The following is a 26,720-nucleotide window of genomic DNA, read 5'->3' on the forward strand; positions in this document are numbered from 1 at the left end:
GAGTCGAAAAACCAGTTTCTAGAAGTTTAAATGGGGCAAAAAGTGGGGGTACGTCTGCAAAGAAGTACAGACACATAGTATCAAAGTTAAAAAAAATGTAACTTGAAACACATCAAAACGAGAATAAAGACATTTTCAGAGAGGGTGCTTTGGGGCAACCCTCTTGATTAGGCAGCTCGTCAAGGTCATGGCATTTTGAGAATGGCTACATTGTCTTTTTTGTGTTCTCATTAGATTTTGGTGATGGAATCAAAAAACTCTTTTTGTTAAACTGCAGACACAACATGATTTGCAGCTTGAAACTGAGTTTCATTTTGGGTTCTTTGATTTATTTAGTTTGCTCGCACAAAACATTTTAATTGTTGATTCATGGTTATACTTCCTACTGTTTGGATGCCTAAGCCAGACAGAAAAATTAGGGCGCGGCTCTATTCACTAATTGCCCTCGAGAGATCCTTTATTTTAACTTTGCTGTGGTGAAAATATGTTGTTGAATATACAACTTGTTTTCATCAAAATTCCTTTTCTAGCCAAAAGGGGCATATCTGTCAATAGACTGTGGTGTGAGAAAAATAATCTGAGCACCACATCTCTTTTGATTCTCAAATTTTCTTTAGAAAAATATTATAACTCACATTTTTCTCACTCCCCAGTCTCATGGCAGATGTGTCTGTTTACTAATTAATTTATCTGGGAACAAACTGTTGCAAATGTAACCATCTCTAAACATACCTCTGTGGATGTGTGGTTGACTCTAAATTACTCCAGATGATCAATTACCTCTGATGTAAGTATATACCCAGGTTCATCTCTGGTAAAGAATAGCTCTGTTTGGTACATTACAGATGTTGGCAAATAATAGCTTTGTTTGGTACATTACAGATATTGGCAAAGAATAGCTCTGTTTGGTACATTACAGATGTTGATGACATAACATAAAATAGTGTCCCTGATTTCGATGTGCTGTACCATTTTAGGTTTGCATTGGTGTCTTAATGCCCACTGCTTCTGCAGTTTATTTTGATGGATGATTAAACTCAGCTGAAAAGTACTTAGAATGACTTACCTCCATGAAGATTCGTAGGTGTTGTCCTGTTGCTTTACAGACCATGCCACGGTCCAGTCTCACTCTTCCCTCCTTTTTCCTTTCCAGGAGAAGGATAATTCGATCGATGTGGTCAAGCTAAGTGACCGGGACTTCTTGCGCAGTTTGGAAAATGCCATTCGCTTTGGGAAGCCATTCATGTTAGAGAATGTTGGGGAAGAATTGGATCCCGCCCTGGAACCAGTGCTACTGAAACAGGTACCATTGTATTCCTAAAACAGTTTCAGTTTCTTTTACATTTCTTCATTAGGTTCAAATTAGAAGGTAAAACAACTTGACTGGAGGGGAAGGGGGGGGGGGAGGGAGGAGATTATTTTCTGAGTTTCATGCAACAAGTTCCTTCCTAAAGCTACTTTGTTTGTTAAAGTATTGTGCTGGCAAGTGCATGTGATAGCTGAGCTGCAGGAATTAGGCCCTATTAACGTTTTTAAGTAAGTGTTTATGAAGCAACAACAATTGTGACACATGTAGGAAGTTTGAGATGGAGGTCTGTTAATTCAACGATATTGTTCTCTTCCTTATTCAATGATATGGATAGGCCCATAACAGTCTCCTATGTCTTCATATCAATACCTAACTTTAGACTGACTGGCTGAAAAGGCTGAAGAATCTTTAAACCTTGAAATTCTACCTGATGGTTTCATAAAAGTCATAGATATTTTGACAAAGTCCAACTGCCGCAGGCAGATAGAATCTAGCACACGTACCCACAAATCCCAATCACATATTAAGAATGCCCATTATAAGGAGGGTAGCTACGATACAATATGACTGCTGGTGCTATCTTTATGTCAGGTGCTGCCGCAGTAAGTATTATTGCCGGACCACAAGTTTACCAATTTTGCCATAAGTGGACACCTTTAAGCTACGTGGATGACACAATATGACCCGGCCACCATTATGATAGGAATATTCACAAAATGCAAGACTCACTGTTTCACTATTATGGCAAGGTTGACCACCAACATACCAAGAAGTGTCATTAACCATGGCCACTAAAATGTGTAGGGGAGCGAAATGTGTTAGAGCCATCGAAGGGTTTCTATTATTCCCAGTGGGGACATAAAATACCAGCCTGCACCACCATTATGTCGGTGTTACCACCTAAACGTCAAAGACGGTAACAGTATGAAAGAGCTAAAGATATATTTGGTGATAGCTGTCCAACTATATGTGAGGGATGGCCGTGATCATGCCAGACCCACATGCTGTTAAGGACATCAGCAGTATGCAAAGGCTACACATATGCCTACCATGGTCATCTATGTTAGGGTTAGATGCTATTATGCTACGGCTATGATAATGTTGATGGTGGTAACAATATGCAATGATCACCATTATCCCTTTCGTGGCAATCAATATGTGATGGGTGGTCAACAGAATACAGGGATGCTGCCCCACGCAGACAAACATGCCTAATCATACTGTCAGCAATGCAGGCTCACATATACACATAACTACTCAGAAAACAGCACACAGACAGAAGCAATCATTCAAACATTGAACTGTCCCACAACTTGCTGGCAAAGTGAAAGAGCAGTCGTACTGTTTTATGTACTTTTAGATATCCAGGCCTGGCCAGGGGTAGGCAGCCTGCCATTCCAACAGCCGCCAAGTCACATGGAGTGTTGCCAAGCTAAGGACATTTGGAGCTGCATTCAGCAGCACTTGTCTCCTGAGCCACTGTGAGGTTGGAAGCAGGCATTAGGGGCTTTGTGGACAAGCAGAGTACTCGTGGGACAAGTAAAAAAAGCGAAAGAGAGAGAGCCTGTTGTTATTACAGTGACCTTCGCAGGCGACAATGGTTGCCACACATTCAATGTCTTACCCGGGTCCCCTCCCCTCAAACTTACATTAGCTTAAACTGGAGGGGACTGGAGCATCAAGCTAGGGTGAAGTCTGGTCACAGCGCAGTGCAAGAAACAATAAGTATTTCTACCCTCATCGTTGGCTGTCTCTCTCTTTCTCATTTCACACACACACCCCTAATGTGAGTTTGGGCCGATATAAATCTGCGCATGCACAGTGTGTACTGGTGTATACAGCTCCACCCCTGCTGAGGTAGCAGTGGTAGTGTAGCAGATTAGTCTGTAAATCTTTCCCTTCTCCATCCCTCGTCTGCTAGTGGGACACCACCTGTCACATCCATATGAAGCTGCTGGTGCAGTGCAGTTGGAGTTTTAGATTAGACTAATATATCTTGACCTGTGCAGAAAATTTATTTAAGAAGTGTAATGCCTGTCATGTCAGTTAATTGGCATATTTAGCCTAGAAAGCAAAGTGTGTCAAATATGCATTTGCTTCTTGGTACAAGAAATTACTGATGTACTTACTTCAAAACCACCATCATTTGAGATGTCTAGTGCAAAGTTCCAGAGCTACCAGAAAGGGAAGAAGGGGATTCCAAAAGGCCAAAATACTGGGAGGGCTAGAAAAGAAGGCTGATTTACTATATTGCAATACCAAAGGGGATAATGGACGGAGCGTTTGAGCAAATCCAACACTCACCCCATAGTCAACTGATCTGGGTTTAATCCATCACCATTCTTTAGCTCACTCCACCACCCCAGTTCAGACATGGCCATATGCAAATCAGTCTGACCCTGTGCCTCATGGGAACAGTCCAGCCCAAACTGCCAAGCCATGTCTACCCTGGACCGAAAACAAGCATCCTGGGACCGGTTTTGGGTTCATAACCCTCATCAGCCAAGCTATCTTGAATCCAGTGGCAAAGTGAGCAAGGGACCCACCTCAGGGCATACCCTGCCAACTAAGGGCGACCAAAGTGATACCAAAGGGGATAATGGACGGAGCCTTTGAGCAAATCAAACACTCACCCCCAGTCAACTGATCTGGGTTTAATCCATCAAGATTCTTTAGCTCACTCCACCTCCCCAGTTCAGACATGGCCATATGCAAATCAGTCTGACCCTGTGCCTTATGGGAATAGTCCAGCCCGAACTGCCAAGCCATGTCTTCCCTGGAACGGAAACAAGCATTCTGGGACTGGTTTCGGGTTCATAACCCTCATCAGCCAGGCTATATTGAATCCAGTGGCAAAGTGAACAAGGGACCCACGTCTGGGCATACCCTGCCAACTTAGGGCGAACAAAGTGATACCAAAGGGGATAATGGACGGGGGTGAGTGTTTACACTGTTCAACACTCCGTCCATCATCCCCTTTGGCTTGCCTTTGTTCGCCTTAAGTTGGCAGAGTATGCTCAGACGTGAGTCCCTTGCTCACTTTGCCACTGGAGTCAAGCAAGCCCAGCTGAAGACGGCTGTAATGCGAGAAAACGGTCCTGGGAAGCTTGATTCCGGTCCAGGGAAGACATGGCTTGGCAGTTCGGGCTGGACTGTTCCCATGAGGCACAGGGTCAGACTGATTTGCATATGGCCATGTCTGAACTGGGGTGGCGGAGTGAGCTAAAGAATGATGATGGATTAAACCCAGATCAGTTGACTGGGGGTAAGTGTTTGTATTGTCAACGCTCCGTCCATCGTCACCTTTGGTTTTTCTTTGTTTGCCCTAAGTTGGCAGGGTATGCTCAGACATGAGTCCCTTGCTCACTTTGCCACTGGATTCAAGCAAGCCGGGCTGAAGACGGCTGAAATGCCAGAAACCGGTCCTCGGAAGCTTGTTTCCGGACCAGGGAAGGCATGGCTTGGCAGTTCGGGCTGGACTGTTCCCATGAGGCACAGGGTCAGACTGATTTGCATATGGCCATGTATGAACTGGGGTGGCAGAGTGGGCTAAAGAACGGTGATGGATTAAACCCAGATCTGTTGACTGGGTGTGAGTGTTTGATTGGTTCAGATGCTCCGTCCATCACCACCCCCTTTTGTACCACTTTGTTCGCCATAAGTTGGCAGGGTATGCTCAGACGTGAGTCCCTTGCTCACTTTGCCACTGGATTGAAGCAAGCTGGGCTGAAGACGGCTGAAATCCCAGAAACCGGTCCTCAGAAGCTTGTTTCCGGACCAGGGAAGGCATGGCTTGGCAGTTCAGGCTTGACTGTTCCCATGAGGCACAGGGTCAGACTGATTTGCATATGGCCATGTCTGAACTGGGGTGGCAGAGTGGGCTAAAGAACGGTGATGGATTAAACCCAGATCTGTTGACTGGGTGTGAGTGTTTGATTAGTTCAGATGCTCCGTCCATCACCACCCCCTTTTGTACCACTTTGTTGGCCATAAGTTGACAGAGTATGCTCAGACGTGAGTCCCTTGCTCACTTTGCCACTGGATTCAAGCAAGCCGGGCTGAAATGCCAGAAACCGGTCCTCTGAAGCTTGTTTCCGGACCAGGGAAGGCTTGGCTTGGCAGTTCGGGCTGGACTGTTCCCATGAGGCACAGGGTCAGACTGATTTGCATATGGCCCATGTCTGAACTGGGGTGGCAGAGTGGGCTAAAGAACGGTGATGGATTAAACCCAGATCTGTTGACTGGGTGTGAGTGTTTGATTGGTTCAGATGCTCCGTCCATCACCACCCCCTTTTGTACCTTTTTCTTCGCCATAAGTTGGCAGGGTATGCTCAGATGTGAGTCCCTTGCTCACTTTGCCACTGGATTCAAGCAAGCCGGGCTGAAGACGGCTGAAATGCCAGAAACCGGTCCTCGGAAGCTTGTTTCCGGACCAGGGAAGGCAGGGCTTGGCAGTTCAGGCTGGACTGTTCCCATGAGGCACAGGGTCAGACTGATTTGCATATGGCCATGTCTGAACTGGGGTGGCAGAGTGGGCTAAAGAACGGTGATGGATTAAACCCAGATCTGTTGACTGGGTGTGAGTGTTTGATTAGTTCAGATGCTCCGTCCATCACCACCCCCTTTTGTACCACTTTGTTGGCCATAAGTTGACAGAGTATGCTCAGACGTGAGTCCCTTGCTCACTTTGCCACTGGATTCAAGCAAGCCGGGCTGAAATGCCAGAAACCGGTCCTCGGAAGCTTGTTTCCGGACCAGGGAAGGCTTGGCTTGGCAGTTCGGGCTGGACTGTTCCCATGAGGCACAGGGTCAGACTGATTTGCATATGGCCCATGTCTGAACTGGGGTGGCAGAGTGGGCTAAAGAACGGTGATGGATTAAACCCAGATCTGTTGACTTGGTGTGAGTGTTTGATTGGTTCAGATGCTCCGTCCATCACCACCCCCTTTTGTACCGCCATGGATATTACAACTACATATTTTCAACTAATGGCAGGAGCAGCAGCCTCCATGGGTCTAGGGTGTTATGGTACACATTCTTCTTCTGGTCAGAGATGCAGAATTGCATTCTGGACATGCCCTCTGATAGGGAAGCTGTATTCAGACACTGAAGTCTGCATTGCAGGGGTGCTTCAATAGATAAGGCAGATGCCCTTTCAGTGGGTGCATAGAAGAGGTCTTCCTTCCTTTTGCAGAGCCAATTCCAACATAGTTTATCTCAACAGAAACAAAAGAAGCAGTTTTACTACCACTAAACATCCTATCCTCAGAACGGATCCCCTCTTCGCAATACAAGGTAAAAAGAAAGCAGGCTTCCAGAATATGCAAAAAGACACAAGGAGGCTTTGACTATGATTTTGCATTGATTTTCATTGTAGGGTGCTTCACCAACTAACAAATGGCTCGTAAGTGTTGTTCATTTTGGCCACGCATTGGAATCCATCCAATGATCCCTGGTGCCCACTGTGAAAACATGGTGCACCAGCATCTTCCCCTATTACAGTTTGAAATACTCATAATGTTGAACAAAGTGATCCTGGATCCTATTCCCAGAATCCAACAAAGGATTCTAAATCTGTTTTTACTGATCAGGAAGAAATCTGGAGAATGGAGGTCCATTCTAGATCTCAGTTAATGTAATAAGTTCCTTCACAAGCAGTTCTCTCAGATGGCCACACTGCAGGAAGCTCTGTTACTGCTTCAGGAAGAATAATTCAGGTGTCCTTAGACTGCCAAGATGCAATGCATACTTCCACATCCCAATCCACTGCAAATTGGCATATTTCAAAGACAGAGAATTTGCACAGGGAACAAAAAGAACCCTATAATCCATATAAACCAGTATTGACTAAAGTTTGTAAATTTTTCTCTGTGTGCTACGTGAGGATGTAGGTAGGGCCAAAGTTTTGTGTCCACTCATTTCCCCTTCTGAAATGGCGATGTTATGCCACCGAATATAAAAAGCAGCGTCAGAAAGGATTCCGCTGCAAGGAAATGACCTATTGTACCAACAATCTAAACAAATGAGAATATCAGACATAATGGTTAACATTTTCAATGAGAAATAACTAATTATCCTTGAGATAAAAATAGAAATAAATGTGGATACCTAGAGAATGTAGAAGTACCCGAGGTAACAAAGTTTTCCTACAATATAAAAATGAATGTCAACCATTGAAGCCAAAATCTATGAATATGGCATAATGTTAGTGTCTAATTTAGGTAACAAACTTTTACAGTAACCAAAGGCTTTTTTCCAGCCAAGAGTTCCAATTAACTAAGTAAAGAAGGCTTGTACTGCATTCTAAATAGAATCATTCAGTAATTAAGAGTTTATTGAGCAGCAGTAGGTTTGTATGCAAAGCTTAGAAACTCAATCAGTACGTTATCAATAACCCCCAGTTCCAGTTGCTTATGTCCAAAGTCTTCTCTTACTGTACCTCCAGGTGGTCCAAAAACCAAGTAATAGCTGTATGTAGTTGAATACTCGAGTTGATAAAAAATATTCAAAAATATAATTGTTTTCAAAAAAGATATCTTTGCCTACCTCGGGAAACTACTTACATAAAGCTCACCCAAAGCCTGCAAGTATGCCTAGTTATTAGCTATTGCAATCAATCTATTCTACAACATAACTTCACACACTCATACATCTTTCTGCTTGGGAAACTAGAATGTATCCAAATCCTTCATGCTGTTTTTTGTTGTGCCAAAAAGGCGCAAAATGATTAGAAATGTATGTATACTTAAGTATAACCTGATCATGTTGATCAGTGTCCAAAAGATACACATATATTTAGGTGGGGACACCATTTGTGCAGATTAAATCTTCCAATCAGGGATATTGGTAGGATAACCTCTGGTGAAGTAGCTTCAAGTTATTTGGTGTAACATCAAGGTATTTGGAGAATATGTAAGTACCTGCAAGATATTAAGAGCAGTTTTGCAGCACTGTATCTACAATTCTAAAGTGTTCAACTTCTTTTAATTAGCACTTCCTTTTCTTTTTTGTTTTTCAGACATACAAACAGCAAGGAAACATAGTGATTAGGTTGGGAGACACAGTGATTCCGTACCATGCTGACTTCAAGATGTATATCACAAGTAACCTTCCAAATCCTCACTATACCCCTGAAATCTCTTCCAAGGTCACACTGATCAACTTCACTCTCTCGCCCAGGTAACCGGAACAGTTCTTCCTGTTTTTTTGTGTCTTACAAATAGCTATTTAAATTAGGTATTTACATTTCCTTCCGTGGGATTGTACTACTGAATATCGATGCCAATAGCATTGTGGTACAAGAATATTGAGGACAGAATGTAGAGGGACAAAATATTAAAAAGTAAGGTCATGTAGGAAAGTATAGATGTTCTATTCATAACTCCACATCTACTTACTTCGAAGGTATATATACCATGTTGATACATATATTTGGAGTTAGGTGTAGAAGATCTATACTTACTTACCTGTTGATATTTTATTTTCGATATTCCGTCCTCGATATTATGTCCCATCGATATTGGGCTTTCGATATTCCGGAGCCACACATTTCCTTGACAGAGTTTATAGGATGGGTGACATATCTGACTTATACTTTCAAGAAGCAAAAAAATACCTGTTTGTTTCTTTGAACTCTCTATTGCTCATAAGAATCTGAAAACGTGCTTGGCATGTGATTTATGGGGCTTCGCATAAGATCAGATGACCATGCCAAATCTTTTCTTTGACTTGGTGGTAGCCATTATTTATGTCTGGAACCGTAATGACATTGCAATGTCACTAATATTTTTAACAGTTGCCACCGCGAGGTGTAAACGCTCTTTAATAGTCAGTGAGCTGTTTAGGGCATGATATCAGAATAAAGTACATATGAGAGAAGCGTTCGAGGAAAGGCATAGATATATTTGGTAGTGTGTATGGGAGAGTTTGAAGTGTATCTGATAGTCATAGATTCCTTATCTTAGAATGTTCCCAGGCATCAGGTTGGATCCAGAAGTTTCTGACCAGCCCCTTCGAAACGTAGATGGCATTATTCGGCTGCTTGATGTCCAAGCCGAAGATGATGTATGCAGTACGTGTATAGGTACAAGCCATGCATGCTGACATCAGTTTCTTCCTTTCCACACCAGGTAGTGCTGATCCGTGAAGAACTACCCTCAGTCGTTTTTTGCCTGTTTTTTCCTCAATGTTTTGTCAAACTTTTTTTTTTTAATTTACCCTCCTGGTGTGACAGGATGTCACCAAAGAAACCTGTTGGTTTCAAACCATGTGCTGCCTATCACAAGCATACGTATGTGACAGACCCTCACTTGGTTTGTCTGTGGTGCTTAAGGAGGGACCATGACCCCAAGACCTGCGAGGACTACTGCACCATGCACCCAAAGGCACTGAGAGAGCGCTCCCTCAAGCTCATCGCCCCCCCAACTCTGAGGACCCCCCTAACCCACAAGATCACCGTTGCATGAAAGGTCCAGGGACACTTTGGGGAGCCACACCCAGGAGACGTTGGTTAAGCCACCTGCAAAAAGAAATCCAAGAAGTAGAAGCCTTGCACTTTGAAGTCTGTGACTAGGCATGGGAGCGTCGGCACTCCAGGCTTCTCGCTTCCGCGAAGCTTGAGTCAGGGTCCTCTCTGCTCTTCTCTGACTTTCCAGGATCCGGTGCGACACCCACTCCGCTGAAAGGATTTAAGAAGGCCATGTACCTGATATTTAGGTGGCCCGGCCCCTCTGGAGTGTGTTTATGTCCAACGGGCTCTGGAGGGCCCGTCCTGGATCCTCGCCATCAGGTTCACTCTCAGCGCCAGTTGGGTCCCATGGATCCGGTGTTGAATCCAGAGCGGAGCTGCCTGTGAAATAAGTCTTTCCTCGGCGCCTGGCCCACTGCTAATCCCGCAAACACCCCACGGCAATGCCATGCCCAACATCATTCCTGACTCCAACACGGAACTGGATGTGCATTGTTCGACAACAGTTCTAACCTTGATGAGGACCATGCCCTCCCGATTGAAGCCAGTGCCTTTTTTCTTGACAGGTATGGAGAGGGAGAAAATTGGGAGAGGTCTGAGGGCCCTTATGGATACCAGCACCCCCTAGACGATACTGAGGATAACTGTTATGAGGAACTGGTGAAGGCTTGTGTGTTAGACACCTCACCAGACACTGGATTGGTTTATCCTTCTACTGCGGATACGTAGGAGGGTGCCTTATTTGCTATGGTGGTAGGGCAGCTGAGGTCTTGGACCTTCAGTTACCTTCAGTGGCAGCCAAGATAAACTTTCTGATGAACACATCTGCCGTTGGATTTCTCGCCTTGTGAATATCCCCCTGTGTCAGCAACATTCGGAAATTCTTTTTGTAGCTTCGCACCGACATGGATGACGTCACAGAAGCACGGCATCGCGCGCGGCTCTGATGATGTCACCGACACCATAATAGGCCCACGTCGGCGTGATGACATCAGTTCCCTTTTTTCCGCGTCGTCGACGCCTAACGGTTATCGAGGGATCCTCTGTAGCTGTTTAGTAACTTTTGTTACTGTTTGTTTCTATTAGTGTCTTCTTGCTTCTTTGTCTCCTGTCGAGATGTCCACGAAGAAGACCGGATTCAAGCCGTGCGGAGAATGTGGGAAGATGATGTCGATCACGGACCCGCATGAGGATTGCATTTGGTGCCTGAGTTCGGACCATGATGTTCAAGGGTGCTCTTCCTGCATGAGGATGAACCCAAAGGCCCTTCGGGAAAGAGAGGCGAAGCTTCTGGTTGCCAAGTTGAAAGGTAAAGAGAGAAGAATTCTTCAAGATCGTGCTCGAGACGGTCGAGGACGAGGTCGAGGTCTTGCACAGCGTCGCCTTCGAAGTCATCGTCGGGGCATGCTTCTAGATCAGCAAAAAAGAAGCACAAGAAGAGAAAGCACGGATCTCGCCATAACTCTGGGAAGGATTCGGATTCGAGACTGAAGTCGCCAAGTAGGAGACATCGTAAAGAGATATCCCCTTCTCCAGTTGTGGATCCGGTAGGTGAGGTTTCGCCTGTGGAGTCGCCAGAGCATTCACCTGCTCCGGTGTCGAATCCCTCTCCGGCGTCGTCTCGATCTCCTGTTCGAGAGGAAGAAGAGGCTCCCTTGCCTGAGGGTTCGACGACTCCGGCTCACGAACCCGAAGAAGAGGAGACGAATCCGGTGCCTCCTCGAGGGCAACCTGTGGGTCCTTACCCACCTTTTCCAGGCCCAGGTCAAGACCCTACACAGTTTTTAAACGCGATGTATGGTGTCTATTCGAGATCTATGTACCCCTCTGAAGCACCAGCAGGTCCCATGGGTCCTTTGGCATATAACCTGGGTGTCCCCCAGTCACGCCCTACCCCAGGGAGATTGGTGGTCCAAGCCTCCTTCTCTAGGGTCAACCCTGGCATTTTTCCTACTTTTCCACCGCATAGGGAATCCAAGAGGATGGATACCTTTAGCAAGATGATGTTCTCTTACGCCAGCCTTGCACTGTGCTCAGTGAACACTGCATGCCTTTTGTAATGATATTCCGATACGATCTGGGATTTAGTTGCACAAATGCTGCCTATGGTCTCTGAAGAGGCCCGAGCCATACTCTCCCAAGCTATTGCTGACGAGAGAGATGGAGCAAAGTTCACCATACAATGTGGACTGGACACAACCATCTTGCTGGGTAGAGAAATTTCATAGTTGGTGGCCCTTCTGCACCACGCCTTGCTGAGAGCCTCTGGCTTTTCAGGGGATGTCCAAGCATTACTAATGAACATTCCCTTTGAAGGCTTTCATCTTTTTGGAGAGAAGGTGGACTCAGCGCTGTAGCACAATAAGGGCAGCAGAGCAATAGTCAAGTCCTAAGACTTCTCCATGGCCCTTTATCAACCCCAGTCTGCCTTCCGCCCCTTTATGGCCATGGAAGAGGCTTCAAATCATGTCCACACCGTCCCAGCCACCACAGCCAACAGGCTTCCCAGCTTTTTCATGGTGAGGACATGGGTTTCATAGACCTCGTGAGACCATGAGCCAGAGGTCGGGCTAGTCCACCAGTCCCCCATCAGCCACAGCCTCCAGGCCCCTTTAGTTGGGCTTCCGACCATGGGCATTCAGTGGGGGGTAGGATGCGCTATCACCTGCACCACTGGCTGTCAGTAACATCAGACCATCAGGGTTTTACAGGTCATCCAAAGGGGCTACACCATCCCCTATGTGACCTTACCTTCTCCCATTGCGTCCACATATGACCGGCTGGCGGAGGACCACCTCTCCTTGCTCTGTCCGGAAGTGCTGGATCTCTTGGCCAAGAGAACTATCGAGACTGCTGGCATCAAAAGTAGGTCTTGGTTGGTATTCCTGCTACATTTTGGTTCCCAAAAAGGACAGAGGCCTTTGTTCTACCCTAGATTTGCTCCTTCTCAATCTCTGTCTGAAAAAGAAGAAAATCTAAATATTCAAGCTAGCACAAGTACTGTCTGCCCTGGATCCAGTATCGCTTGGCTTGCAGAACGCATATTTCCACATCCACGTCCTGCCTGCTCACACACATTTCCTGCAGCTCACGGTGGGCCAAGAGCATTTTCAGTTTGCCCTGATGTCCTTCGGCCTTACCAGGGCCCCTCTGGTATTCACCATGGTGGCGGTGGTTGCTGCTCATTTGCGGAGGCCAGGGTTTGCATCCTTTCCCCTATCGACCATTGACTATTGAGAGCGGTCTTGCCACAGGCAGTCATCTCCCACCACCAGACTATGGCAAAGGTCCTGCCCTATCTGGGGAGTACTGTCAACATGCCAAAGTCAAACCTGACTCCCTCTCGATGCTCCCTTTTATCTGAGCTGTTCTGGACTTGGTACAGTTTCAGGCCTATCCTCCCGACTGGGGAATGTAAATGTAAATGTATAGGCATTTATATAGCGCACTACTTACCCGGAGGGTCCCAAGGCGCTTCGACCGCTGCGAAACCCTTCCTGGCTTCCCTGAGAGATGGTCCCTTAATGGGTATCTCCAGGGTGAGACCAGGCATCCCCAGCGGTCTGGTGGGGCCGTTAGTGAAGATGAGGCAAGCTAATGCCCAGAGTTGCCGAGTGTGAACGCTGACCAGAGTGGGCACCGAGGCGAGAGAATTATCGAGTCCGCTGACCCTGGTCCAGAAACCTGCCGCGCCGGGAATCGAACCCTGGTCCCGGGCCGTCCTCTGCTCTCGGGTCTGCCGCCTCTAACCAGTGAGCCACACTACTTCACTGGTTATTTAGGCTATGGTACCAATGTTTCAGCCTCTTTCCTGGATTTTGGTGATAACGACCCTGAGGTTGTTGGGTCTCATGCTTCCTCCATTTTGCTTGCAACACATGCCCGTTGGCATATGCAGGCTCTGAGGTTGGACCTTAAGTCCCAGTGGGCACTGTATCAGGGGAATCACTCTGACATGGTCCTGATCTCGGAGGGAACTGTGAAAGATCTGCAGTGGTGGCTGAGGAACTGTGATTGAGTCAGTGGCAGACCCCTCTCCCTTTCTCAAACTGAGCTAACTACTGACAGATATATCACTTCTGGGATGAATCAGCCATCTGGAAGAGGTGGAGATCAGAGGCATTGAAAGCCTTTCTTCCTTCAATCAAAGGAAGGCTGATGCAGTTGTTAACAGACAACACCTCCGCCATGTGGTACTGCAATAAACAGGGTGGTATGGGGTGTGAACCCTTTGTCAAAAGGGTCTGCATTGCTGTAGATGGCTGGAACCCCAGGCCCTTTGCGTGGTGGTTCAACACCATGCCGGCTGTCTAAATTCCAGGGCAGACAAACATAGATGATGATGCCTACCGGATGGCGAATGGCATCTCGATCCGGAGGTGGTGCAAGGTCTCTTCCAAGAGTGGGGAGAGCCTTGGTTAGATATGCTCACCACTGCTCAGCATGTGCAATGTCTGCAATTTTGTGCACTCAAGTTTCCAAGGTGGCTATTGCTCAGAGACTCATTGTGTCGAGTGAACCGCCTCTACGTCTTTCCGCCAATACCACTCCTGCCTGGAGTTCTCAAGTAGATCATGAACAACCATGCCCAAGTTATTCTTGTGGCTCCATATTGGGCACAGAGAGCCTGGTATTCCAAGCTGTTGAACATGAACATCAATGCCCCAATCAGGCTGCCTCTTCAAGAGGATCTTCTGTTGTAGCAACAAGGGAGCGTTCAGCACCGAAAACTGCACAGTCTTTGCCTTCATGCTTGGAGATTGAGCGATGACTGTTGGCAGCTTTTGAGTCCTGATGTGGTAATGTTATTTTGCCAGCTAGTCATCCCTCCTCCAATTCAGTATACTCCTGCAGCTGTGATAAATGTGTGGCATGGTGTGCATCTAGGTACATCATTCCTCTTTTTACACCTCTTTATTTATTTATTTATTTATTGACATTTTTTAAGCGCGGCGAATACCCGTAGGCGTCTCGGCGCTGGCTTAAGGGGGTGGATCAACTCTTCTCAGGTTCTTCTCTTTGATCTATCCTTAGCCCAGTACGGCTCTGCTTTGGGCATTGTTAAAGGTTATTTATCGGCCATTTCAGCATTTTTTGCGATTGCCAGACCAAACTTTTTTGTTTAAATCACCTGTTGTAGCTAGCTTCCTCAAAAGTTTGCAACATATGTTTCCTCACAGGCCATTCATCATGCCCAGTGGGACATTAATTCTGTCCTGACTTTTTTAATGTGTGCACCCTTTGAGCCTCTGCACATTTGCTCTCTTCCGTTGTTGACCATCAAGACTGCTTCTTTAGTGGCTATTACATTGGCAAGGAAGGTCAGTGATATCTTAGGCACTCTCAGCACACCCTCCCTACACCACCTTTTCCCGAGACAAACTGGTATTCCTTCCGAAGACTGCAACCCTTTTTCAAGTGAGCCAGACATCACCCGGCCTACCTTCTTTGCTCTGCCTGGCCCTTCCAAAGAAGAGGAAAGACTTTACTGACTGGATGCAAATAGAGCATTGTTGTTGTATCTTGATTGCACAAAAGAGTAAAAAAGTTCTGTGTGGACGATCAACTCTTCGTGGGGTATGTAGGAGCTCAGAAACGGAAGGCTGTGCAGCAATGGGCCATCGCAAGGTGAATAGTACTCTGTATCGATATTTGCTACGTATTGTCCAAGAAGCAAACCATGAGGGCTTGTGTGCTCATTTCACCAGAGCCAAGGCTGTGACTACTTCATTAGCCCTCGGGGTCCCTGTCCTGGACATCTGTCAGTCAGCAAAGTGAGTATCTCTGCACACGTTTAACAACCACTACTACCTTGACAGTCCAGTCCATTGTGACAGGCATTTCTCCCAATCAGAATTTCTGGTTTGAATCTGCTTCACAGACTCACCTCCGGTGAGACATTGCTTGGATATCTAGTCTAAGGTATTGACTCTATGCTAGAAGTCCCAATCAGATGAACAAGTTACTTACCTTCGGTACCATCTTATCTGGTAGAGACTCTATCTAGCCACTGATTCCTTACCTGCCCTCACATCCTGCCTGCTCTGCGATCTGATTATGGTGTAAGAGTCACCTTTCTAAGGGCCTTAGAATTTCACACTGGTTGTCAGTCATGATTGAGGCACCAAGTTCCTTGCAAGGAAAGTCTTGAAAGTAACTGACATCAGTGCGCTAAGGTGGAATCTATATAGGTACTGCGTATGTCATTTCCAGTGCGGCCGATGCAGAGCTGTCCAATTCTACCTAACGGTGTCCAGGGGAACTGCTAGAAACTTCCAGATCCAGTTTGATGCCTAGTCAATCTTCTAAGGTAAGGGATCTGCGGCTAGATAGAGCCTCTCCCAGATAATCCGTTACTGAAAGTAAGTAACTTGTTCTTCAAGGATTTATCATTTGGCTATAAGAAGGGCTCTCGTCCAAGTGACCATTATAATTTGACACATATCTGTGTGGATTGTAGAAGGGCTTTTATGGTATCTGGAGTTTTAATATTGGTTATAGCAGACCTATGAATGCAAATATGTCTGACTTTAAATGTAGAGAAGACCATATGATACTGGAAAGATTGTAGAGGCATGTCGTTGTTGTGTGGGGTGAAGCAAGCCTTAATGAAACTAGAGTTAGTGCATAGGATGAGGCAGCAACTTTCCTCCCTATTGTACATAATCTAATACTGTTCCCCTCTCCCTCAGTGTCAGTCCCCTACCATTTGCTAAGTAAAGTGCTCTGTTTCTACATTTCATTTGCGACCCAAGTTTCATGCTTCTGTACTTATGGGACCCAAATGAGGATATGGTGTAACAAGGGCCTGTGTAGTGGCCTACCACACTTGACATTAGAGTAGATATGCGTACAGCCACTTTGATCACCCCAATCACACATTTGCTCATCTGATCTGACCAGATGACTCAGCATAGTACATTTACCAACTCAAATTCTATGCACCAATTTAAAATATGTATGCCATGCACTGTTAAATATGTGATATTGAACCACATATAAATCGGTAGAGGGTAAACATGTGTGACTAAGACCAGAGGTCTAGGAAATGGACCTTGTGGTACAAGGATATAACTTTGTACATGAGCCTTCATAGAGGTTTATATTGACTGTATTGAGTGTGAAATTAATGCAGACAAGTGTAGAGGTAAATGGGCAGTTTGACCTGAAAGAGTTTCTGATGAACATGTGAAGGAAAAGTGTAACAATTTTGATAATTTACAGTAGTTTTAGGTTGTTTTGGAATGATTACAGTGAGTATTTTGTTTAAATGAAATGACAAGTGATCTTAATACATGTTCTTACAGTGGCCTGGAAGATCAACTTCTAGGTAAAGTCGTGGCAGAGGAACGTCCAGACCTAGAGGAAGCCAAAAACCAGCTGATAATCAGCAATGCCAAAATGCGACAGGAACTGAAAGAGATTGAGGACCAAATACTTTTTAGACTCAGTTCCTCAGAGGGTAACCCAGTAGATGATGAAGAACTCATCAAAGTGCTCGAGGCTTCAAAGGAGAAAGCGGGTGAGATCAAGGTCAGTGATGTGTTTCCCTTCTAATTTACCTTCATAAAACATATATCTTTGAATTTACATATCATTCTAGTTTCTCCACCACTGTCTGCCCATAGGCATGTTATATGTTGCTCATTAATGCTATTTTGTTTTGTCTCTCTGGATGTTTCCCACAGGCCAAAGTGCGTGTGGCCGAGCAGACTGAGAAAGATATTGATGCCACCCGCCTTGAATATGTACCTGTGGCTGTTCGTACCCAGATCCTCTTCTTCTGCGTTTCTGATCTCTCAAATGTTGACCCGATGTACCAATACTCATTGTCATGGTTCCTAAGCATCTTCATGTCTGGTATTATGAACTCTGAAAGAGCAGGTACATCAGACATTCTGTATGACTTGGAGTTTAATGAGCACATATTCAATGCATTGGAGTTTCTAGCCTACCTGCCTGTCGAGGACTGTGCATCCCTTTACCTGACTGAATAATGTGATAGTTCAGATGCCAAATGAGCCTGAAGTTAAATAGATGGGACCCATGGAACACTGGGTGAAACAATATACAAGAAACCTAATGTGCAGTTGTTCTTGCCTATTCTGTTCAACTCGAATCCCTCCTATAAAAGTAAGGAATTAAAGGGCAAAAGATATGCTTGAATTGAGAGAAGTATTAACTCCCTTCCTCTCATATACAATCCATGTACCTTGTTTGGTGGGTCTTGCTGTATAAGAGCTGTGTCATTTCCAACAAAACCAAAACATCACAACTAGTATAAAAAGGAAGACGCCTCCAATGATGGCCCTTTAGTTTTAACAGTGGCTACAATAACACTCACTCCTTAAGAACAAGTGCATCTCAATGTGAACAAAAGAATGCTACGACCATATTTTCCTTGGTAAAAAACAACTTTAGCTCTCAAATCAAATGCTTTGTCCTTGTTAACCTGAAATGTATTTTGTATTTTTTATAAGCAAGTGCTGTCTCATCAGCCCAAATGCTGTATCACTAACACTTGATTTGCTGTTTCAGAAACTGTGGAGCATCGCATTGAAAATATCAACAAATACTTTACATTCAGTCTGTACAGCAATGTCTGCCGAAGCCTGTTTGAGAAACACAAGCTAATGTTTGCTTTCCTACTCTGCATTCGGATTATGATGAACCAGGGCAAGATCGACCTGGTGAGGAGATACCCCTACAGATACTTTTATTAAGCTCATCACAATGTTGCCCTGGTTTTTTATATATTACCCCCCCTTTTCTGGCAATAAGCTTAGATTGACGCTATCATGGACAAGAGCAGGCAAACATCCTAGACCAGTATGAAGAATTATTTTGACGTCATTCTAATCTCTCGCAGCCATCATAACATATGACCTACTGATGCACCTAGTTATCATGATAAGTATTATATGTTCAGCTCCAAAAAGGACTCTCTGAGCAGGATGGATGCCATACAACAATTTAAAGAGTCAGTGCTACCCAGCATAGTTGGGTGACACATAAACAAATCTGACAGAAAGAACAAATATTATTGATTTTATTCCTACTGGAACTTGTGGCTCACTCTCACAAATGAGTTTTCACTCTCCATTCTTGGTCTCCTTCACCAATTTTCAGGGACACTTCCCTCACTGGCTGTATCCCAAAGATGGTCTAATACTTGTTCTGGGGTTGTAGGCTGCAGAAAGGCTGCATGGAATTGTGAGCTGGTGTGAGGTCCCTCTTCCTGGTAACCATAAGAATCCTCCATGAGGTTGGCATGCTTGAGAACCTTCTGAAAACTTGAGGCTTTGTGACTTAATTAGGTTAACTCGGGCACAGGCCTAACCCTTTGTCAGTGAAGTGAGATTTCACCTACGCCCTTGCTCACCCATCAACCTTATGTTATGTTATCTGACACTTGTATAGCCCTTAACTGCCAAGTGTTCCATCGTGGCACCCTAACGGTGTGAGCGTTTACAGACGGACCAGCATGTTTGTTTGCTGAATAGATGTGAACTTGACAAATGTACTGATTTCTGCTGCTTGGACTAGGGTTTTCCTACATTTATGTTCAAGTGTTCTGTTGGGTAGGGAAGTGCATCTTCTGCTAGCCATGTTTCAGTTATGGATAGCCAGTCTGTTTGCGTGACCCAGATTAAGTGATGTGGGTGATGTTTATTCTTTCATGTAGATCTTGCATCGATCAGTATGCATTTGAGGGATTTTGTTCTTATGAGAGACCAGTTGGTCAAGTGGGGGGTTGTCTGGTCAGTAAAACCTGCGTGTCTATTTATGATACTTTTGGGTATGCTAAATGTTTTTATCTGGTTGTTGTTCTGGGTTTTACCGAAACAGGGTGATAGATGGTATTCTTGGATTATTTTTTGGACATGCAAGTCACAAACGTTCTCAGCACTGTTACGGGAGGGAGACTGGCATGTTGACCGTACAACATAATTATTTTTTAGGTGTCCCTCTGCTATGATTACGTTAGCTCATGTGCTTCTGCTGCCTGCCTCAGAGATTAATTTGGGTTATTTCTTGATCACTTGTTGTATGCTGTTTCATAATGCCAGGATGGGTGTCAGCTGACTAACTTGAAAAAGACACAAATTAGGTTGTAGATCTGTTCCTTGCCATTGCTATTTCGAGCATTCTGATGACATTAAGGCTTCTCATTGTTAAATTATATTGGATTTTTTTCTCAATATGAAGTTTCTGTGCCTTGTCGTTAGGTCATCTTACATGGTTTTTCTGATAGCCTAAGTTGCTTTGCTTTGATCATGTCTTCATGATACTCAGTGTTTTGGTATTTTGCCACACCAGTATGGAATGTCAGCTGGCTTACTTGAGATGGATGTAGGGAAGATCAGTTGTGGCTCAGCTCCTTGTCCTTACTGCGACAGATCGCAAGTATACAAGGTTTATTTTGGTGGTTTCCTTGTTCTTTCCTATGCTATTTCCTATAGTTGTTCTCATAGCAGGATGGGAATTCAGGTGGCAAGTTTCACAGTAAGATGAGGCTCACAAGATGACGAATCTCCTCTGTTCCTCAATAGGGAACCAGTGCTCATGATCTTTTTATAGTGCTTGGAATCCCTTGTCGGTATTCGCCCAGAGAACATTCTCCTTTTTTGGCTGACTAGATGTCATCCGGGCCATGTTCCTCCAACCTCTTGCCATCTTCTACATCTTGTGCCACTTGAAAATAGGCTGTTGGTACAGAATGCCCCTGGGTAATCGTCCACTGTTGAGTTAGGCCTGTTGTCAGTACATTCCTTTGATCCCTTGGTGTCTGGTTGTCCTCCAAGGGATCCTATTCAGGTTCAGAGTACCCAGAAGGGAGATGTTCTTCCATTTACCCTCTATACTAGGGTTGCAGAGCCAAGACACTACAGGGATACCCAACTGGTGGCACCCTTGAAAGCTCCTCACACACTCTACAGATTATTTGTAATTCTACTTAATATATGCACATCGCAGGCACTCCTACAGCTGGGTATCCAGCCATCCCACTAGATGCAAAACCTATCCTTATTGACTGGGAATACATTTTTACATCAGCCTGCCTTTCACATAGAGATGCCATCTTTAGCCTTACTCCAGGACTCACTATTTCTGGCTACCCAAAGACCGGTAAAAAACATTGGACCTACCCAAACTTTCCTTGCATTCTTCTAAGATTCTGTGGCATTTACCTCTTGTTCTCCGTTCTTTCAGGTTTCCTTTCATATTGTGCAATGTAATTTCTTCTTTATCTTCAAATCTCACACCATGGCTCTGTGTTTGGATTTTTAGGATGAGTGGCGCTACCTGCTCTCTGGGGGAACAATTGAAACCATTCAGGAAAACCCGGCACCACAGTGGTTAAGCGAGAGAGCGTGGCGTGATATCCTGGCCCTGGAAAACCTGAAGAACTTCTCAGGCTTCGTTCATTATTTTGTGAGTCATATGACCGGCTTCAAGGAAATCTTTGACAGTGCTGAACCTCACAGGTAAGTACTGAAGAGAAATTTTAAAATCATCCAAGAAATTATTTGAAGAGGACCCCTGCGGGAGTCTCGCAAAAACAAAACTGTGCAAGTAAGCTTCTCTGAAATGGCTTAAGCCTTAGTCGAAAGTTACCTCCAACTGACATAGGGAAAAATTCTCAAAAGTAACACAAAACTATCTACAATTTTGTTGACCACAGGTGAGTGTAGATGAAACTTCACAGGATTGTGTCAATGAATCCCTTTGAGATAGCATAAAATGCCTTTGTGCATCCGAAAAACATGCAGAGATCAATACGATTTGGGTTTCACTTATCATACTCATGCACTGCTTCACAAATCAAAGACAGAAGCCAATAGGGCTGTAAGTGTCCTGTAAATTACCAGTGAGACTAGACTTCAAAAATTGTCTTATATCCTTTTTGCAAAGCATGCTATCATTAAGCTGATTGGGAATTAATTTATCACCCAGTAACCTACTTGTTTAATATCAACTTGCAACCTTTGTTTTGTTTGGTGATTAGGTACACTGATGTGGAGACTAGGCAGGAGCCTCTGTAATAACTTACAATGTTAGGATTGGGAACATAGTTTGGGATAATCTGAATTAACATGATCACTGGAATTTGTATGAGTCACCCAGTAATTTTCTTTCAGGGAGCCTCTGCCTGGTGACTGGAACAATAAACTTGATGCCTTCCAGAAGCTTTTAGTTCTTCGTTGCCTACGAGGGGATAAGGTTACCAATGCCATGCAGGACTTTGTCGCATCGAACTTGGGACAGAGATTCATTGAGCCACAGGTAATTCAAGCAGTTGAGCTGTGTGACAGAATGTATTATTTAGGCATTTGCATTCATAGCATGTTAATGCCAGGGTGAGTCATGTCATGAGAGGCAGGTAGATTTTCTTTGTATGTTCATTTATATAAGTAGTGTTAATTTTAATAGGATGAATTATCATGAGGCGCAAATGGATAACAATAGTGGAGAGGGGGATTAGGAAGAAGATTTAGTTACTGACTACTGTGGGCAACTAGAACTAGGTGTAATTAGTGCATCATAAAGCAGGATGTGTGGGGAATAGAAGATAAAGGAGGCTACAAACATGCATGGAAAGAATATATATATATATATATATATATATATATATATATATATATATATATATATATATATATATATATATATATATATATATATATATTGTGATAGTAAACAAGAGAGAAAAAAGTACTTTGAGTCATTTAGAGTTTGGCGGTGTGGGCACACCACCATAAATTGGTGGTTCTATTGAACCTCTAAATGTCTGGTTCCCCCACCCCATTTAGAGTCAGGGTAAGTGCTTGGTTTGTCCTTGGCAGAGCCTCAGGTCACTCCAACTGTGTAATGCCTTGACCTGCTGGTTTGTTCACTAGTGGGCTGCCAGAGTGGTGCCAACTCCGCCATATGCATTGGTGGGTGACCAATGCATGTTTTCTGGACACAGTCCGCCATGACCTATATGGCAACTCCTGGCAAGGAAAAAACTCATTGTTCCGACACACATCTAGTAGACTTTCTGTATGTCAGCAACATTGCTAACATTGTGTTGGAACATAACACAACACTTTTTTCAGCAAGTGCAAAACATTCCAGAGTGGGCACAGTAAACACGATGACTGCTCAGCAGAGTTCAGTACCTTCAGTGGAGCTGCCACACTGGTAGCTCCAGTGAAGGCAAAGATCCCCATGGATATGTTTGAGGTGCAAGAGTAGGTAGATGTCTAAACACACACTTTCTGTGCTACACAAGTCTTGGTATTTACCAAAATATATGGGCCAAATATTCCTTGAGCTATCCTCTGATCTCACATTTGGAAGCTTGGCTGTGTTCAAGAAATAACTTTGTGAGAAGTGTTGGCACATGCAAGAATCAATAGTTGAGAAATAAACAACATAGAGTGCATTTACAGCTTAAAATAAAGATTTGAATGTGATAACTCAATACCACTAACTGTTTGAAAGTGAAAATAGAAGTAATCTGTTTAAAAATGAACTGTTAAAGGATGAATAGGTAACCATCAAAACTTTCAATTAAGCCCAATCAGTCCAAAAAGGTAAAAAATGGAAAACTCATCAAACTATTAGTCTTCACAAAGTCTAAGAGTCCCTTGAACGGATGCAAAAAGTCAGTGCCATCCAATGGGGTAGGCCAGGAAGATGTTAAAAAGATCTAGATGCTTAAAATACTAGTGAAGGTTAACTTGGGTTACACGCAATGAGGGCATTTCTTTTTTAATAAGCTTTACAAGTCCATATTTCAATAAATACATGCAGACCCTCTCTTTGTGTGCAAGATTAGATACAAGGGCGGCTAATGAATAGCTTCTAGTGCCGCAGGCTTTTTGTTTAGGAAATAAATACTTGGTACTATATTACTTGTGTCTCAGAGTCTTGTGATTCTACTTCTTCAAAGTGCTATCATAAAACAACTTGCCCTCCTATCCATAGTTTATCCAGTATTAGGGGTGTCTTTCATAGATTCACATGCCTGAATCATTCCCCGTCGTTGGAATGGGAGTCCCCGGTACATAAATAAAGTAATGTCCCATAGACATTTAGATAAATAGGCCTAAAGGCCTCTCATTAGTAACATATCCATGTCCTTTTGTAGAAAGGACAAAACTCTAGAAAAGAACCAATCAGCTGTTACCTCCCTCTAGAACCCTCCTGGAAGGAGCCTCAGTCCCTCAGATTTTCTATCACACGTTGTGCTAAGGGAGTCTCCTCTGAGCTCTGCTCAGTTTTTTCTTCACAACTGGTTTCCAGTGTTCCCCTGTGTTTTTATTCTGTTCCGTCTGTGATTGCTAATATCCTCATGGCTGAGACACCAAAAAAGGGTCTTTTTAGGTCCTGTGGTTCCTGTGGAAAGAAAAGGCTGCATTTAGATGACCAACATCAAGACTGTCTGTATTGCCTGTATCCAGACCATTCTTCCAAGGACTGCAAGGTATGTCTTACCTTTTCCACTAAAACCTGAAAGATCGTGAGGGACGCCTCTTAATTTGGCTCCAGAGGCTAAAAGACAGGGACCATCTGGAATCTTCTGAGGAGAGTGAAGGTTCTTCAGTCTCTTCCAAGTCTTCACTAAAGAGACCAAGGGTGGCTTTTCCTAACCCTACGGTACATCCTCCTCAAAAGAAGGCGTCAAAAAAGTCTTCAGAGGTTCTCTCCAAGGCTACTTCTGCGAAGGTTTCCTCTCAGGAAGTTCCCACCTTCAAAAAGCCTACTTCGACTCCGTCGACGATGGTATCGTCTACGACGTCTTCATCGTCGAGGAGAGCGGTTTCTGATAGATACATCTGCTAGTGGATTCCTCACCTTGTGAATATCCCCCCTGCATCAGCAACGCAGGGGGGATATTCACAAGGTGAGGAATCCACAGGCAGATACTGTATCTACCAGAAAAAGCGTTACCGAAGGTAAGTAACTTGTTTGTCTACTGCATTGTATGTGACAACATCGACAACTACTGTTTCTACGTCGATGGCATCGTCGTCATTTTCCTTGTCAACGACTACGATCCCATCGTCGACGGCAGGTAAGACTGTGTCGTCAACTATAAACATCAAGAAGACACCGTCGACGTCAAAGCACTCGTCGACTCTGCACTCGCCGACGACGGAATCGTCGACGGCGAAGTCAACATCGTCGACACCATCAACAAAAACGTCATCGACAAAGGTACCGTCGACTAAGGCACCGTTGACGAAAATACCGTCGACGAAGACGCCGTTGGCGAAGTCTCCAGTGATGTCAACACTGTCGACGGCGGCCCCGTCGACGATGAATCCTCCGGCTACGACACCCGTCAACACTTCACCGTCGACGACCACACCGTCGACGGGCTCGTCGACGATGATAGATTCAGGTCTGCAAAGCACATATGTGCACCCAAAAATTACAAAAAAGGCGCTGACACCAGCTTTAAGATCGCCATGCAGAGTCCAACCTCTGCCTCCAGCATGTCTTCTTCAAGAGGAAGATTCAGATGAAGGGGACATGTTTCAGACTGCGACAAGCCCTTCGGAGCTTCATGTCAAATGTCAGAGTTCGGACGAAGAAGAGGAACAGGAGGAAGAATATCATCCACCTCCACCTCCAATGGTTTACCTTCCAGCCTCTTTAGTTTCGGATATGCGGTACCTCATACAAGACTACAAACAGAGGTTTCCAGAGTCTACTGCACCTCAACCTTCCGCAGTATCTCCCTCACCAAGACCATAGCCTCCACCTTAGAGGGTACAGCCGGAGCGGGTTGATCTACTGCATCCTCCGTCTACTGATGAGGAGAAGGAAGAAGACCAACAGGAGAAGGGGGAACTACAAGACACTCACTCTAACTGTCAAGTTTGCACCCCGGACTCCCCCCCCCCCCCCCGATCCCGATGCGGGAAGTATGGCGCTTACCGCATCTCCGTTCCGTCACTGCGCCCTCTGTTCAGCGGCGCATAGCAGACAGCGTCACCGCGGCATAGGAACTACCATACCCAGAAGGCCGTACGCGGCGCATGCGCAACGCATGCGCAAGCCAGATTGCATAAATGGCGGCCGCCAGTGCAATACGGTGTCGGAACGCTAGCGCTGTCTAGCTATCCACGGGAGAAGCGCGAGGCTAGCGTTTGTCTCCCTTTCTTGATCGTGGACCATTGGGATGTTATCAGGACCTGTGCGGCCAACAACGCCCTGTTTGTCTGCCTTAGTGCCTGCCTGCCTGCTGCCAAGGGGGTTGGTACGAGTGGCGCTGACTGAGGGACGCCTTCCTGATCAGTTACGAGTTTGAGAACGTCAGGATTTCCAAGCGGTGACTTAACCGCGGGCTCACTAACATTGCAGCCCACCTTTGACCCTACCGCAGCAAGCGGAACTCGAGCGACATTTTCGGCAGCTGCTTTGCACAGTGCCCTCCGTTGGTGAGCTACCTGGACGGGTGCTCTTGCAGAGGACGGTTGGTCCCTGTGAGAAGTTGGCCTGATATGCAGTGCTCACTATTCTAGTGATCACTATGCATCAGTTCAAACGACCCTTATGGTGATTGGTTGTAAGTCAACCTTATAGACCAGCTATCCTAGTAGCGTGGATACGAGCAGTCTTCGGGCTAAACTCTAGAGGGCGTGTTAAGCCAGCTGTTATACCATCACATATACCCCTTGAACACCAAGTGAAAGGACACCACACAAGTGTTATGAAAATAAACAGTGTATTTATTTAGATCACAACAGCCCTGTACTCTTTATGAGGACAGGGTACTAAGCACACAACAAAACTCTTATGAAAATACTTCAAGTTGCACAATTTACACAAATGCCCGAGGGGCACGAAAAACCATATACTCTAAAAGTGGAATGCGAAATTACTAGCAGGTAAGTACTGTACTAATAGGCTTTGGAATCGCTAGGACTACGTTACTGAGCCTTC

The 26,720-nt window shown here is 44.9% G+C and overlaps 1 protein-coding gene across 1 annotated transcript in view; it reads left to right on the top strand.

The window, feature by feature from the left end:
- LOC147668342 (dynein axonemal heavy chain 1-like) overlaps window positions 1-26,720 on the top strand; it is a gene marked incomplete at its 5' end in the record, with an annotated part of 387,636 nt that overhangs the window by 115,348 nt on the left and 245,568 nt on the right. Inside the window, 7 exons of the mRNA XM_086948583.1 lie at window positions 1,154-1,303; window positions 8,328-8,488; window positions 17,084-17,309; window positions 17,465-17,660; window positions 18,315-18,466; window positions 21,069-21,265; window positions 21,920-22,064. Of these exons, the coding sequence (XP_086804709.1) occupies window positions 1,154-1,303; window positions 8,328-8,488; window positions 17,084-17,309; window positions 17,465-17,660; window positions 18,315-18,466; window positions 21,069-21,265; window positions 21,920-22,064 (1,227 nt within the window). The remainder of the gene's footprint in view (window positions 1-1,153; window positions 1,304-8,327; window positions 8,489-17,083; window positions 17,310-17,464; window positions 17,661-18,314; window positions 18,467-21,068; window positions 21,266-21,919; window positions 22,065-26,720) is intronic.

This window comes from Lissotriton vulgaris, unplaced genomic scaffold (assembly GCF_964263255.1).
Source record: "Lissotriton vulgaris unplaced genomic scaffold, aLisVul1.2 SCAFFOLD_719, whole genome shotgun sequence".
Lineage (NCBI taxonomy): Eukaryota > Metazoa > Chordata > Amphibia > Caudata > Salamandridae > Lissotriton > Lissotriton vulgaris.